The 16,269-nt window shown below is 38.2% G+C and overlaps 2 protein-coding genes across 2 annotated transcripts; both read left to right on the top strand.

The window, feature by feature from the left end:
* Positions 1-1,334: 1,334 nt before the first annotated feature.
* LOC134667475 (uncharacterized) lies at positions 1,335-2,857 on the top strand. The gene has a single exon (XM_063524897.1). It carries the CDS (start codon positions 1,472-1,474, stop codon positions 2,360-2,362), a length of 891 nt encoding a protein of 296 aa, XP_063380967.1. The 5' UTR covers positions 1,335-1,471; the 3' UTR covers positions 2,363-2,857.
* Positions 2,858-14,316: 11,459 nt separating this feature from the next.
* LOC134667721 (larval cuticle protein A2B-like) lies at positions 14,317-15,328 on the top strand. The gene is made up of 2 exons (XM_063525142.1): positions 14,317-14,380; positions 14,654-15,328. The coding sequence occupies exons 1-2, from the start codon at positions 14,369-14,371 to the stop codon at positions 15,224-15,226; spliced, it is 585 nt and encodes a 194-aa protein (XP_063381212.1). The 5' UTR covers positions 14,317-14,368; the 3' UTR covers positions 15,227-15,328.
* Positions 15,329-16,269: the final 941 nt, after the last annotated feature.

The raw sequence follows: 16,269 nt of genomic DNA, 5'->3' as shown, positions 1-16,269 counted from the left end.
GTTGTCCAAAAATCATGTGATCCTTTAGAGGGTGGGTGGGGGTAAGAAAAATATCACGAATGATCACAATGGGGCAGGGAGGGTCAGAGATGATATCACGTGTATGTTTTTTTTTCGAAGCGGGAAAGCCAAAAACACCTATATTACTCAAAAATAGGCCCAATATTATCACATGATTTCTGGACGACCCCTTACATGTGTATACCTGTCAACTAGTTTCCGAGAAAATAGGCTGTGACAGACGGACAGACAGACATACGCATGAGTGATAATAAAAGGGTTCCGTTTTTTTCCTTTTGAGGTACGGAACCCTAAAAACACCTGAAGGTTGGCCAACTTCCTTACTATAAATACTCATAATTATTATAGGATGTGGGATAAACAACTGAATAAATAATTTTTAAGAAAAAAAAACCGACTTCTATGGGGCCCGGTGAAAAATTATGGTAGATGGTGCACTATGTAGAAAAGGAGGTAAAACCAGTACTTTCTAGTAGCATTTTGTTTCCGTAAGGGTCGTAGTTCTAGCCTAACCTAACCCACTTCTCTGATTGCAGTTCGGTTCTGTGAGGATCGTAGTTCGAACCTAATCAAACCCACTTTTCTAGTAGCATTTCGTTTCTGTAAAGCCCGCAGTGCTAACCAAACCTAACCCACTTTTGTTTGGTCTGTGAGGATCGCAATTCAAACCTAACCTAACCTACTTAACGGCGCATGCCGTGCGGTGTACGGGGGTATGAGCGGGAGGGGTTTGGCATCATCATACTATATACCTACATTTTATGGTAGGTAATCATAGCGGTTTATTTAGTTTAGGTATCATAGTGATTTTCCGGGTCAAGGTCCAGGTCTCTGAGTCCGAGTCCGGGTCTGAGTCTGGGTCCGAGTCCGGGTCCGGGTCCGAGTCCGGGTCCGAGTCCGGGTCCGAGTCCGGGTCCAAGTCCGAGTCCGAGTCCAGGTCCGGTTCCGATCCGGGTACCTACGAGTCCGGGTCCCAGTCCAAGTCAAAATCGAAATTCGAAATCACCAAACGTAAATGCTTGATTTTATGATGAAAATACAGAAAATTCTATACGTATGCCTTTAAGATTTGAGGAGTTCCCTCGATTCCTTATGGATCCCATCATCAGAACTCGAGCTTGACAGAAATGTGGCTTAAAAACTAAACTTGCTTAGCAAACATAACGAAGAGGACAAATCGCCAAACGTGAACTATGCGTCGTTGAAGAGTTCCGTTCTGATAATCATCAGCAGTTCCACTCCATCAAATGCGACAGTTTTGAATGAAAATGGAGGCCCCTACCATTTCCATTGCCTGAATATAACACAGGCCCAATTTAAGGAAAAGTTACATGTTTTGGAAAAGTCATGGCTATGCTCGTTCTGCACGTCTGTTAACACCCGTCGCAGGAGGAACGACTTCACCCCTGTTGTTGCGGCGACATCTTTTGTACACCTGGATGAATCGGCTATGTCGTGTGACGGAATGAATGATTCGAGGCTGGCCGAAGGTGAACGGACGGCGTGCGCGAGTGAAATTGAGACCAGCAGCATCTTGACTACACCTCCTAACTTCTATCAAACATCCGATATTCGCGGCGGCCAGCCAGTCACCCAACCGAGTGAGGTGTTGAACAACATTCTAGCGAAAATTACCGAATTACAGGTACAGTTCTCAGCCATCCAAGTCATCCAATCGGATATGAGCCAAGTTAAGACTGATTTAGCTGAGATGAGAAATAGTCTCAATACGAAGGTCGAGGAGATGGCTGTTAGGATCGACTCCATCGAGTCCCGCGTAGATGCCCTGGAATCATGTAGAGCTGAATTGACAGAGGTAAAAAACATGGTACACCATATAATGGCAGACCAAAGAAATAACGACCAATGGGTGCGAAGATCCAATATTCAATTAAACGGGATTCCTGAAACCAGAGGTGAAAATCTGCAAGTGATTTTAAAGTCTCTAGCCGATCTCTCCGGATATCCCCTCAACACCAGTTCGGACATTGATTTTGTTACTCGTGTAGCCGTTAAGAATGATAAGGACAATAATAATCCTAAACCTATAATAGTGAAGTTTCTGGCCCGCTACAAGAAAGATGACTTTTTGTCTAGTTTGCGAAAATTAAAAAATTTGAAAGCATCTGATTTGGGATTCTCTAATAATGAGAATCGAATATTTATCAATGACCACCTTTCAACCTTCAATAAATACTTGCTTAAGCAAGCGCAAATTAAAAAAACGCAAAAAGGTTACAAATATTGCTGGGTTAGAAACTGCACTGTGATGGTACGCAAGTCTGATTCCTCGCCTATTTTGTATATTACTTCCGAGGAGGCTTTAAACAAAATCACATAAGCAAAAACCTTTACTTGTTAAGTCATTGTGTTTGTTTAAATAATTGTACATGTATAATATCATTTATTACTTACATATTGCTTCACTGTAAAAACTATTTACCAGCTGATCTTGATAAAATATTTAGTACTTTTAACTTGCAATGCTCTTCTATAAAAATTATTACTTATTGCTTTTACTTATTACGACTCGAATCACTTAGTATATCACCTTGTAATATTTTAAAAATGCAGCTCACAATTATTATCACTGACCACCAATTATTTAATGTCAAATAGCAATTATAGCATTTACTATCAGAACGTTAGAGGACTCCGAACTAAGTGTTGTGATTTCTTTCGTAATGTAATACAGACCGATTACGATCTCATTTGTTTGTCGGAAACGTGGTTAGTTCCGAGTATTTATGACGCTGAATTATTCGACGGACGATACAATGTTTACCGAACAGATCGTGATTGCGAAGGCATGGGGGTAAGCCGTGGCGGAGGTACTTTGGTAGCCGTACGCCGCGAGCTGAGGGTAGACTCGCGCGGTATGCGCCCGCTGCCTGCACTGCTCGACGCGGACGTCACAGGTATTGATATCGCTATCGGTCGAGGCAATTCAACAAAAAAACTTAGGCTGTTTACTTGTTATTTTCCGCAAAGCAAACATCAACAGGAATCACAATCGATATTTTTTGATTTTATCTTACAACTTTATAATGACTACCCGGACGACTTATACTTAGTTTTAGGAGATTTTAATTTAGGTGAAGCAGTTTGGGCCCCATTCGACTGTACCGATTTTAATTTTAACTATAGAATCACTAATTCTAATTTGAACGCACTTATCCATCAGCTTTCCTCTTTTATCAACTTAACTAATTGGGGACAATTTAACCATTTGCCTAATAAAAATGGACGCCAGCTGGACTTAGCTCTCTCGAACTGTCAATGTAAACTATCGCCCGCTGATCCACTGGTTCCCATTGACACCCACCACCCCGTTTTTTGTATTATTGCAGAGGTTAACTGGAAGGAACGTCCCTTAAAACAAGCACCGCGAGTAGCACGTCGTTTTTTTGCCGCGGATTATGAGCTCATAAATCACAAAATTAATCAAATTAATTGGGAGCCACTCATACATATGTTTAATATTGATGATGCCATAAATTATTTTTACTTGAAAATTAACTTAATTATAGAACAATATATTCCTTCTAAAATTATTTACAATAACGATAAGTACCCAGTCTGGTACTCTCGTCAATTGATAAAATTAATAAAGAAAAAGTACAAAGTTCACAAAAAATGGAAAATTTATGGCAGAACTTCCGACTATGACACCTTTTCCGACCTACGTTCTGCAATAAAATCGATGGAAGTGTCTTGTTATAACCTTTTTATATCACGAACGGAAAACAATATTAAAAATAATTCCAAAGCATTCTGGTCATTTGTGAAATCTAAAAGGGGTAACGGCGATATTCCAGATTCTCTCTTTTTTAACAACACTGTAGCTAACGACGGTCATACAATTGCCAATCTTTTTAACTCGTTTTTCCAATCTGTATTTACTCATGATTTGTTACCTAATGATTCATCTGCGCCCACTGAATCCGAATCGACATTAAATGTAATTAACAATATTGAGTTTCATCCATATTTGGTTGAAAGATATCTAAGAGCACTATCGGAATCGAAAGGCGGTGGTCCTGATGGTATACACCCAATTTTTCTTAAAAAATGTAGTAAAACCTTAGCTTTTCCCATATCAGTGCTATTTTCACTGTCTTTTAGATCAGGAATTATGCCAATTGTTTGGAAGCGCTCTCTAGTTGTCCCTATACATAAAAACGGTAACAAACACAATATAAAAAACTATCGCGGTATATCAAAACTGTCCACTATCCCTAAATTATTCGAGAAAATGGTTTATGATAAAATGTTTAATGCAATAAGACCCATGCTTACTCCTAATCAACACGGTTTTATAAATAAGCGTTCGGTTGAGTCAAATCTCACTGAATTTTTAGATTTTTCTTTGAGGGCCATGGATAAAGGGTTTCAGATCGACGCCATTTACACTGATTATTCTAAGGCCTTCGATAAAATTTCGCACACTATCCTTATTGACAAGTTGAAAACTTTCGGAATACATGGCGATTTATTAAGATGGCTAACATCTTACCTTCGAGATCGTTCCCAGGCGGTATCTGTCAAAGGATATACCTCCTCTTTTGTCCCTGTTTTGTCAGGTGTCCCGCAGGGGTCCCATTTGGGTCCCTTACTGTTTAACATGTTTATTAATGACGTAGTTAAATGCTTTCACTATTCCAAAATTTTACTTTTTGCCGACGATACTAAAATTTTTACCTTGGTTAAATCTATTGAAGATTGCATACTTTTACAGGATGACCTAAAAAGGTTAGATCTTTACTGCGCCAAAAACTGTCTTGACCTCAATATCGAGAAGTGTTGCTGTATTTCATTCTCTCGCAAGCGTAGCCCAATTCATTTTGATTACCAGATTAAGAACAAAAAACTGAATAGGGTTACCGAAGTAAGAGATCTTGGTGTTTACGTAGACAGCGAGATTCAGCTCACTTCTCATATCGACAAAATTACGTCAAAGGCATATAGAATGTTAGGTTTTATTTTCCGACAAAGTAAAAATTTTAGTGATCCTCGAACCATTATTTTACTTTATAATGCCTTTGTCAGATCGCATTTAGAATTCGCTTCGGTCGTTTGGAGTCCTCAATATGCAGTGCATATTAATGCCATTGAAAAAATCCAAAATAAATTTATTAAATGGTTGAAATATAGATTCAAATTGTTTGATAGTGATAACATGGTAAGTCTCCAGCTGCGCAGGGAGCAAAAAGATCAAATTTTTCTGTTTAAATTACTAAACCATCTAATCGAGTCGCAATATCTTATTAGCAATATTTCATATAGATGTCCTAATTCCCGAACTAGATCCAAAGCTTTATTTGCCATTCCATTCTGTCGTACTAGGTACTTCAAAAACTCATATCTTGTTAGAGCATGCTCTACGTATAACTCTAAATATTCCAATTTTGATGTGTTCAACATGAAGCTGGGTAAATTTGTCACCTCAATGAAAAATAAACTATAACCTAAATAAGAACACACTTACATAAGTATAGGATGTAGGTAACTAAGTATTTGTTTTTTTTTCTCGTTTTAACTAGCCAGCTAAAATATCAGTTCAATAACTTTCGGTTTACTTGATTGCTTTGGATAATACTTTTGTATTCTTTGTATTTTATTTGTATCCTTTGTATTTCATTAAGTTATTCCCTTTGAGCATTTCTGTTTTAATTTATCAGTGGAAACTGTTTTGGCTTGTGTATTATTAATATTAATTCATATTGTGTAAGATTGAAAGCTGTTTGTTTCCCAATAAAATAAAATAAAAAAAAATAAAAAATAAAAAAATAAAATGCTTGATTTTCTGATGAAAATACAAAAACCTCTATACGCATGCCTTTGAAATTTGAGGAGTTCCCTCGATTTCTCATGGATCCCATCATCAGAACTCAAGCTTGACAAAAATGTTGCTTAAAAACTTAACTTGCTTAACAAACATAAGGAAGAGGACAAATCGCCAAAGGTGAACTATGCGTCGTTGAAGAGTTCCGTTCTGATCATCATCAGCAGTTCCACTTCATCAAATGTCACGTTTTTGAATGTATATATATACTTGATTTGTTGATAAAAACACAAAAATCACTATATGTATGCCTTTAAGATTTGAGGAGTTCCGTCGATTCCTCATGGATCCCATCATCAGAAATGGATTTTGACAAAAACGGTACCAATCTGTATGCATATACATGCAATCAAAAAAAGAATTTTTAAAATCGGTCCAGTAATGACGGAGATATGGAGTAACAAACATAAAAAATAAAAAAAATAAAAAAAAAATAAAAAAAAAAAATAAAAAAAACATACAACCGAATTGATAACCTCCTCCTTTGGGATTTGGAAGTCGGTTAAAAAATAACTAGAATCTGATAAGCAGGTAATTATGCGAAATCTATTCATATTCATTTAATCCATTGTTCTCATGCTCATCAGTACAATAGGTCTTACATTTTAGTCTTCGTAGGTGCATGACACCCTGCTAGGGTATACAATACAGGACATGTTACTTAATAACTAAACTTAATAACTAAATAAAATTTACAATCTCTCAATCTAAATAGATCTATGTGATCAAAAGGTCAGGAGTTCGTTTTAACTCGCATGAAAAGTCAAGTTCAACAAAAGCAGGCAATGAAGTGAATAATTGATAATAACCGCTGACCTTACGCCTTGGCTCACGGATTTATCTACCTCACGAATTTACTCCCGAAACAAAACTGACCAGCCCAGCCTTACTGTTTTATAATGTTGCGCCTTTAAAATACCAGTGGCCTATTTTATAAAGCTACAAGTTACAATTTACAAGCGGAAGTCTCTTTCTGACCCTATGTGTTAGAAAGAGACTTCCGCTTGTAAATTGTAACTTGTAGCTTTTTAAAATTAGGCCCAGGAGTATTTTTATTTTTATGTCTTTTTTTTTCTTTTTTATTAATGAATGAATGAATGAAATGAATGAAAACATTTATTTTCAGGCAACTATTGGCCCATAGATAAATACCTTAAAACTAGCATACATATTATTACAAAATATATCTTAAAACTAAAAACACAATTATGGTTGCGACGCAGTTCGCAACCCCGCAGTGTCAGGGAGGGGGTGGGGGATTAATTCATATAGGTCTCATGTTTCATCAGGACTATGATCGTTATGTATTATATGTTGGCAGCATCAATGAAGAATCAGCGAACTACTTACTCAAATATTAAAGCCACACTTTTAAGTAAACTATAATGTCGAGTTGCATCACTTCAGTACAAAAATGTGCTAACCAAGAATATGTATAAAGAAATATAGGTTGTAGTAATTAAAATGATTCAGCGGAGAACTGCTGCCAGCATCCTCGGCACCATGCCACTTTTAGTTTAGTTTTACCTATACCGGGTGTGGCCTGTAATATGAGCAAAAAATTTAAAACTGCAGGCTGTACTCCTCATACTGACCAACATTTTGTTCAACGACTTTTAAAAATAACTTGTGGTTTAATTTTTAATTCACTTTAAAATTTATTCTAACACGCAATGTATTGCGAATTTTGTTATGTTTAAGGCGTGACAAGCAACGTCAATGACAATTATATTATATGGCGCGGCGATGGCGTCCATTGAAGATAATATTTATTTTGTATGAAAAATATGGAGTCTAAATACCTCATAATTTTTATAAGTTGTTGAACGAAAGTGTCACCGTTTGAGGAGTACAATCTATGTTTTAATTGTTTGCACGTGTTACAGGCCACACCCGGTATAGGATTTTTAATTATGTTCATTTTAATTTATTTAGGTACCTATACATATAGATTAGGTTTTGTTTTCTTACAGGTGTTCAAAATATTCCAAAAGCTGCAACGGAACTAATATGCACAACCTTTTGTGGTCGTGCTCTACGCAAATTATATGTACCTACATAATTATATTAATTATATAATAAAATAATTATCTTTTATGTGCTGTGTAGGTATCACAAGCTGCAAGTTAATATTGGTAGCCTTGTTACTATAAAAATAAATCCTTCGAATAAATGTAGACTACAATTATCTAGAGCTGTTGGCGGCCATGGTCCACACATTTATAGGCCCGCACCGAAGGTCTGATGCTAACATATGACTTGATATGACAATATGTAACAAGTAGACGAGCGGTTGTGTCTTGTAACGAGTTGGCGGTTAATCACCGATGGCTGTGGACACGGCCAGTCACATTAAAAGACGGGTCGATGTAGCAAGTCAAGTAGATACTTACGAGGAGGTAATACGGGTATTATGGCTCCTCTACACGATGGGCCAACGCCGGCCACTCCAAGGGACGCGGCCATGCGGTAGAATGAGATAGCAATATCACTTGCTCTTTCTAACGCATAAATGCGTCCCTTGGAGTGGCCGGCGTTGGCCCGTCGTGTAGAGGAGCCATTACGGGTAGGTAGGTAGTTATTTAGGTTCTGAATTTTCTTAGTGCCTGACCCAAAGTCATGTTCTTCCTTCCTTTCAGTAAGATTTTTAAGTAGGTACTACGTGAGTCAAGTGAGAGCTTTTGCGGTTTCCACTTTACAAATACTTATATTTAGCTATTTTATTCTGGTTTGTTAACACTTACCAGACTTACTATCGTTATTCTTGTGCAATTTCTACATATTATCTCCTTTGAAAATGATTTTTTATTACATTTTGAAGCTCTATTAATTACAAACTTCCATAAATATTAGCCTAATAAATCCATGAAAAGTTCAGAACAGCAGGATAGGATAAGAGCATGTACCCAAAGCCTCACAGTTTACGTTCCATTAATTATTATTATCCATTCCTATTGTAGTTTAGGTTTTATTTTTATTCATTTAGTATAATTTTAGTTTATAAGTTTTTATACAACATCTATGTGTGCTTGTCTTTATGAGAATAAATAATAATCAGTAACAAAAAAAAAATTATTAAGATAACAGGTAGTCGAAGTGGAATCTCGATTAAAAGTTCGGTATCTACTGTATTAATTTGCATTGTAAGTGTTAAGATATTTTTATATTTATAGGTATTATAAGTTTATTTTACAACTGATTGTATACAATATATATATATACAGTGGTACAACTAAACGAAATTAATAAGTAGCTTAAATCTAAAATAGGCCCCTGAGGCATATAATAGATACTGTGATATGATATCCAATTACAATATCAAAATTGAAAAAAAGTTAAGCTCGTCAAAATATTGTTTACTTCATTGTACGCAACACCTTAATCACTAGTAAACCTTCGTACTTACTAGCTCATTAATAACTGTCTAAAGCAGCAGGTTATGAGCAACCATTCTTCTATTCCTTATCACCGGTCATCTCCCGACTCAGGGCCGGCATTCACCACGCTTACTTCCACTATGCTACAGGCAACCACTGTTAACTCTGACGTTTTATTAGGTAAGTAAACTTAGTTAGGGGCCAAATTATATTGAAGTTGATTGAGGTTGAGCTTAAAACTTGAAAATAAATGAGAATAGCAGTGCCAGTAGGCGAGCGATGGCGAATCTACTAGCTAAGTACAGAATATTAACCACGTTAATGTCAAGGTGGAGAATTATTATTGCACATGGTTCAATTCAATCTTCACCTGTCTGTAATTTATTTTTCTGATCAATTTGTCAATTTGATAATTCCGTCCCTTTACTGATAAGTACGAGTAGTGTCGGACGGTCACAACACAACTGTTTTACATTATTTTGTTCGTGGAGTTGGTGTTGGTACTTATATACCTACCCACTCTATCCTGGTCTTTAGGTAAATAAGTACGCCATGTACCTAGTTTGAATTCAATCATAAAATGAACCTACATTGAAATCGACTTCCTAATAAATAGTAATAATTACTTACCTGTCATTTTTATTAATATATTTTATTAAAGGATTCTTACATTCAGGAAACAGTCAAGAATAAGGATTCTTTTACGATAATTGTCATTCAACATTCACTGTAATTAACGTACAATGGCAATGATATTGAACAAATCATCGCAGGCGCAGTCCGCATTAAATGGTGGTATGTATGACTATAAACAAAACATTTTGCCAGTTTTATAACTACATTCACATATATATATGTACGCAATAGTTATTAATGTATTCATATTAATAATATGATTTAAATGTAGGTATACACGGTGTTTTTTAAAGTCCTTTAATTACAAGGGTGCATTTATGACCTTATATGAAGTAACTTCTCAAAGAAACTGGTATTCTAATTAACTCCCTTTTGGATATAATTAATGATTTATTTTTAGAGTTAGACCAAGAAAAGTCTGCAGCGATTTAATGATATCCCACGCCGTGTTATTTTAAACGTCGACCTTCGAAAAATATTTAAAAATTAAGCTAAATTTGTACGGAACCCTCGGAAGGAGAGATCAACTCGCACTTATCCGGATTTTTCTGTTTCTCAGTTGCTAGGAAGCTTCATAGATATCAAACCTTTTTGCCGGAGCTGTAAATACCTTCTGTACTTGCTGTAGGTACAGTACAATAGTTATTTGTTTTCCAAGGGGGCAAAGTTGTTGTTTAACTGCTCGTGCTAATATTGACACCCGAGCAAGCGAAAAATTCCAAAATTGGATGCAAAACATTCCGAAAATGGAATCTTGAGCGTTGCGAGGGTTTCAAAGCACGAGGGTTAAACAAAATTTGCCCCCGAGTGGAACACAAAATTTTTCACCACACCAACCTGAAGCAAATATTAAATGTAAAATATCAAACAAAAACAAACCAAATCAAATCCAAATGAATGTTATTAAATATTTATCATCCAAAATCATCATTTAAAAGTCATTTCTCCCAGCAAACATAAGAAACCAACTCAAAATTTGCATTTGATTACTTTGTCTCACATGTGAATAAAATGCAACTTTGCTATCAGTTTTTGAAGTGCAAAGTAAGCCTTTCCGAGCTGGTGTGGTGAAAAATAATTTTGAAATACTGGTTACAATATTCCCACTATTACGTGACCATGCACTGGATCGCTGAGAATCAACAACAATTTGGACAATACGACCACACAATTTACGAAAGAGCGCCGCCGTAATGCCAGGGCAATTTGTGAAAACGTGAACTTTGTACATCAAGGTGCACTGCTGCCATCTGTGACTAAGCTTTTGTGGGTCCAGACAACGATATGCGAGGACGAACAATGTATGAGTTTGGTTGGAGTATACAGGGTTTTTAAAGGGTCAGCAATACCTGACAGAAAGGAACTAGGGTTGCCAGATCGAAAGGCGCTATTATCGGGAAACAATATAAATTTTTCGGGATTTTGGGACTTAAGTCGGGGAAAAAAAATCATTCAAATTAAAGTAATTGTATTAAAAACAACGATATTTTACTTTATTGGCATTACGTCAGCTCGCTTGCTCGACGACAGTTCGGAACTTGAAATTATTGTTTTATAACGTGAAGCTGTTTTTCGGGACAGTTTACACTTTGTCGGGAATCGGGAACACATGCTAAAAATCGGGAGAATCCCGCCAAATCCCGACCATCTGGCAACCCTAAAAGGAACCTATTTCCGTGGAGTTGTATTTTATTTTCCGCTTTTTCATTGAAACAGGAAGGGAGAAAGAACCCGTTCTTATTATTATGTACTTGTGTAACGTACAACTAAACCGTCAATTTCGTAACGAATGATAAGTACTTAGGTACTCGAGGATATAGTTATTTGAAGCTCTGACATCCCATGATATGGCAGCTGGCACCCAGGATGAACTTTTTGCACCATCCTTGAGCGTGGAGCGCGCGGGCGCGGCGCGGCGTTTGCGCAACAAATAGCGACAAGGCGGTAAAATGACGCCGAGACACTTGCATATATTAATTATACACTTGCGAGTGTGACATTAACCACGTGGATTTCTTTACTTTATCTGCAAAGCTAAGGCTCACCTATAGTGCCTAGATTTGTTATAATTATAATATAGAAACTTAGTTAGGTACCTAAGTATATACACAGAACGAACTTTCCTGCACATACTAGAGCGCGGGCGGGCGTTTGCGCAATAAATCGTACCATTTAAATTGTAACAAGAACACACGTGAGGCGGTAAAATGCCGCTGCCACTGTGTGACTTATTTGATTCCGTACAAGGACAACCAAAAATCTTAGTGTGAGTGTTTAGAAGTAACTGCATGACCATATCAGTGGACCCTATGCTTTGGAATTAGGTTATATATGAACATCATCATCATATGGAGGGCTCCCTGCCAAATTGAGCAAACACAAACCAAGGCCCAGCCGTGCCATGCCATCCTTTTTCGGAACCATTCAGAACATTTCCGATCACCCAGTTTACTTCTCTATGTTCATACCAACGGATCGGTTTGAATCTTTTGATATCATGATAACAATACCTACCTATGCAACTAATTTGACTATCAGAACATCTCTGTATCTCCATTACCTAAATAGCAGGACTGCGTCCAAACGGGATTGAAAAAGCAGTTCAAAAAGTGGCAATTTAATGTATGCAAATGGAGATCCATTGAACTTTGCGGTTGCGCCGAGTGAACGCGGTGACCTGGCCCTTCGTTCTGGGTCAGGCGACGGGTCCTGGCTGCTATTTTAAATCCTTCTAACTACCTGGCGAGGAGAAATGGTAGGCTCTATATTATAATATAATTGTGATTGATTGATTGAGTTGTGATTTACGTTCTACTTGCATAATAAACAAAAAGCGGCCAAGTGCGAGTCGGACTTGCCCATGAAGGGTTCCGTAGCAGCAAGTAACATAATAAAATTGCGGTTTACGATTTATGACGATTAAAAAAAACTACTTACTAGATCTCGTTCAAACTAATTTTCGGTGGAAGTTTGCATGGTAATGTATATCATATATTTTTTTTAGTTTTATCACTCTCTTATTTTAAAGTTACAGGGGGCGGGGACACACCGACACACATTTTACCACTTTGGAAGTGTCTTTCGCGGAAACTATTCAATTTAGAAAAAAAATGATATTAGAAACCTCAATATAATTTTTGAAGACCTATCCTTAGAAACCCCACACGTATAGGTGTGCTGAAAAAATTTTTTTAAGTTTCAGTTCTAAGTATGGGGGACCCCCAATTTTTTTTTTGTGTGAAAATCTTAATGCGGTTCACCGAATACATCTACTTACCAAGTTTCATCAGTATAGTTCTTATAGTTTCGGAAAAAAGTGGCTGTGACTTACGGACGGACGGACAGACAGACAGACAGACATGACGAATCTATAAGGGTTCCGTTTTTTGCCATTTGGCTACGGAACCCTAAAAAATATCTAATGTATAGCTAATCAAGGTGTTTGAAATATGGCCAAGTTTTTGCTCGCTGTTGTATTAATTTTTAGTGGTCCGTACAATATAGTTGTATTAATAACAATAAGGGGGCAAATTGTTGCCTTAACCTTAGTAATATTGATACCCGAGCAAGCGAAAGATTCCAAAATTGAACCACGAGCGTAAAGAGTAGGGCCGCTGTAGGGGTTCGAAAAGTGGAATCTTGAGCATTTCATCACGAGTCATCTGTTTTCCTCCCTCAGCTTGTAGTAATTGTATTGGTTCTTAACAAACACATCCCTTCGCCTCGCTACGCATCCTCGCACATCTCTGGTGGAAATGGAGCCTTATAAAATGACCTGTGCAGGTGTACTTTGAAACCAGAGGTCATGAACTCGAGTTCCTGGGTGTCATGCATGCCACATAGCATGACTACCATGTAGGCATGTACCTACCTACATGGCATTACCATGCATGCATGGCATTTTTTTTTTGTTATTGGTACCCTAGGGTACCAATAAGATTATTGGAACTTACCTATGTTCGAAATATCATTTAATATTTACACACCGTTGCTCTTCGATGAAAGAAAACATCGCAAGGAATTCGGTCGGATTAATCCCAGCAGCTGCATCGACAGCCGACTTCGTAAAAACGTACGTATCTGCCTGCACTAACTCTAGAGCCCCCTCCAGACTATGCGCGTGAATCGCGGGCCAAGCCGCGATTCGCGCACGAGTGTGGAGGAGGCTTCTTAGGGATTAGGTTGTCAACAGCGGACCGGAAAAGCGTCAAGATAAGTATTTCCAGTTGAACTTCTCTTGCAGCCAACAAAGTTTAATGAAAAAAGCTTTTGGTGTGGTGAGATAATGCACTTGGGTAATTATAATCCGGTGCGGAACTGTGAATTAATTATAGGGACAACAAGTAGATACGGGATTCTATTATCGCCCCGGGCTGGAGTTCACGGTCGCGTCGTCTGTGCAGCTCCGAGTGAAAGGGTGCGCCGGTATAAAAGCTCCCAACACTTCTCATCAGACATCATTCAACACACTCGATCAACACACCACACAATGGCATTCAAGGTATAATAATATGCCCATGAGTACAAGCCTCTGTGGTTAATTCATTACTAATTAGTGTAAATTTAAATTAATCTAAAGATCAAATCCATCACGTCAAACAGTGTTAGAATTTATTAACCTGTAGCCATCGATGCATAACGAAGTTTGATTGACGTAAACATTAATATAAACGAGACAAAACTAATAAATTAACACTCCATATTATAATTCACAAATCAATCGTTTAAGTACAGCTTCGCTCAAAAATTCAGTATATTAATTGTTTGTTTACAGTTTGTGGTACTCGCTTGCTTCGTAGCGGCCGCTAGCGCGGGGGTAGTCCCCGTCGGCCAGGCCTACCACGCCGCTCCTGTAGCCTACGCCGCCGCTCCTGCTTACCACGCCGGTCCCGTCGCCTACGCCGCGCCCGTCGCTAAAGCCGTCGAGGAGTACGATGCGCACCCACAGTACAGCTTCGCCTATGACGTGCAGGACGGTTTGACCGGAGACTCCAAGACCCAGCACGAAACCCGCGACGGTGATGTCGTACAGGGCTCCTACTCCGTGGTTGACCCCGATGGCATCAAGCGCACCGTCGAGTACACTGCTGATCCGCACAACGGATTCAACGCCGTGGTTCACCGTGAGCCTGTTGCCGTGAAGGTTGCCGCTAAGGTCGCCGCCCCCGTGGCCTACCACGCCGCCCCCGTCGTGCACGCCGCTCCCGTGGCCAAGCTCGCATACGCCGCCGCCCCCGTAGTGCACGCCGCCCCGGTTGCCAAGTTCGCCGCCCCAGTCGCCTACCACTCTGCCCCCGTCTACCACACCGCTCCCGCCTCATACTCTGCTCCTCTGTACCACCACTAAGCGATAGCGATGCCAAAACGTAGAATTAAGTTTTATATTATCTGACACTACGCTTAAAAGTGTGATTTACAATAGAAAATATAATTAAATTATTATTTTCTACATGTTTGTTTAACTTTTATTTTCGAAAGTAGGCATATACCTTGTGTGTTACCTTTTCAAGACCTACACGATCATGCTACTACACTGTGCACTGGGTGCCGATTTTTGAAATTCGATCGCTCGATTTCGTCACTCGAAAATCGGTGGAAATCGGCGAAATGCCAATTTTTGAAATACGAGACATCGAAATTTGGAATCTATTGGTATTGACCACTCGATTTCAATTCTATTAGTAGAATTTAAAAGCCTAGTAGTGGAGATATTATTTACCGAAATACACGAAATCGAGTGGTCGAAATTCAAAAATCGGCCCCCTGGTTTGCTGATTTCGATATGTGTTTGGTTGGTTGTATGTAGGCCCGTAGCCACCCCGTAGCGAATAAATAAACAAATGTTTTGGGGACAATTTACTTATGTAGATAAATAAAGATAGGGTCATTGCGCTAGTTTTCGTCCACTTGACGAAACTATAATATAAACCTACATTGCTGCACATACATATTTGGACTTAATTGTCTAAACAATATATATATTTACTACTTACATATAAAAATGGTATTTCGCAAGTAGCTAATTAAAAATGAAATATATTGTTTGCTAATCCGTCAAGTGGACGACAACTAGAGCATGGACGGAAGCTAGCTCAATTATAATATTCATTAATAACTCAGAATAAACAAATATATATTCGTGATAAAAACAAAAATACATATCCTTACCGGATACGAACCCGGTATCTATATACCTACCTCTTGATTCGTAGGCAGGTCACTATCGATTAGTCTAGGAAGTTTAGACATAGAAAACGGGCCACGGGTGCATGTGTTGTTATACTTGACTTTATTTTCGGCAATCCGAGTCAGGTAGGGGAAGTGGCACAAACAGAATGAAAAACAGATAGGAGAACAAAAGTACCTACCTATGTATGGCAAATAATGGTT

The sequence above is a fragment of the Cydia fagiglandana genome, chromosome 1, assembly GCF_963556715.1.
Source record: "Cydia fagiglandana chromosome 1, ilCydFagi1.1, whole genome shotgun sequence".
NCBI lineage: Eukaryota > Metazoa > Arthropoda > Insecta > Lepidoptera > Tortricidae > Cydia > Cydia fagiglandana.
This window is presented reverse-complemented; position numbering and strand designations above follow the sequence as displayed.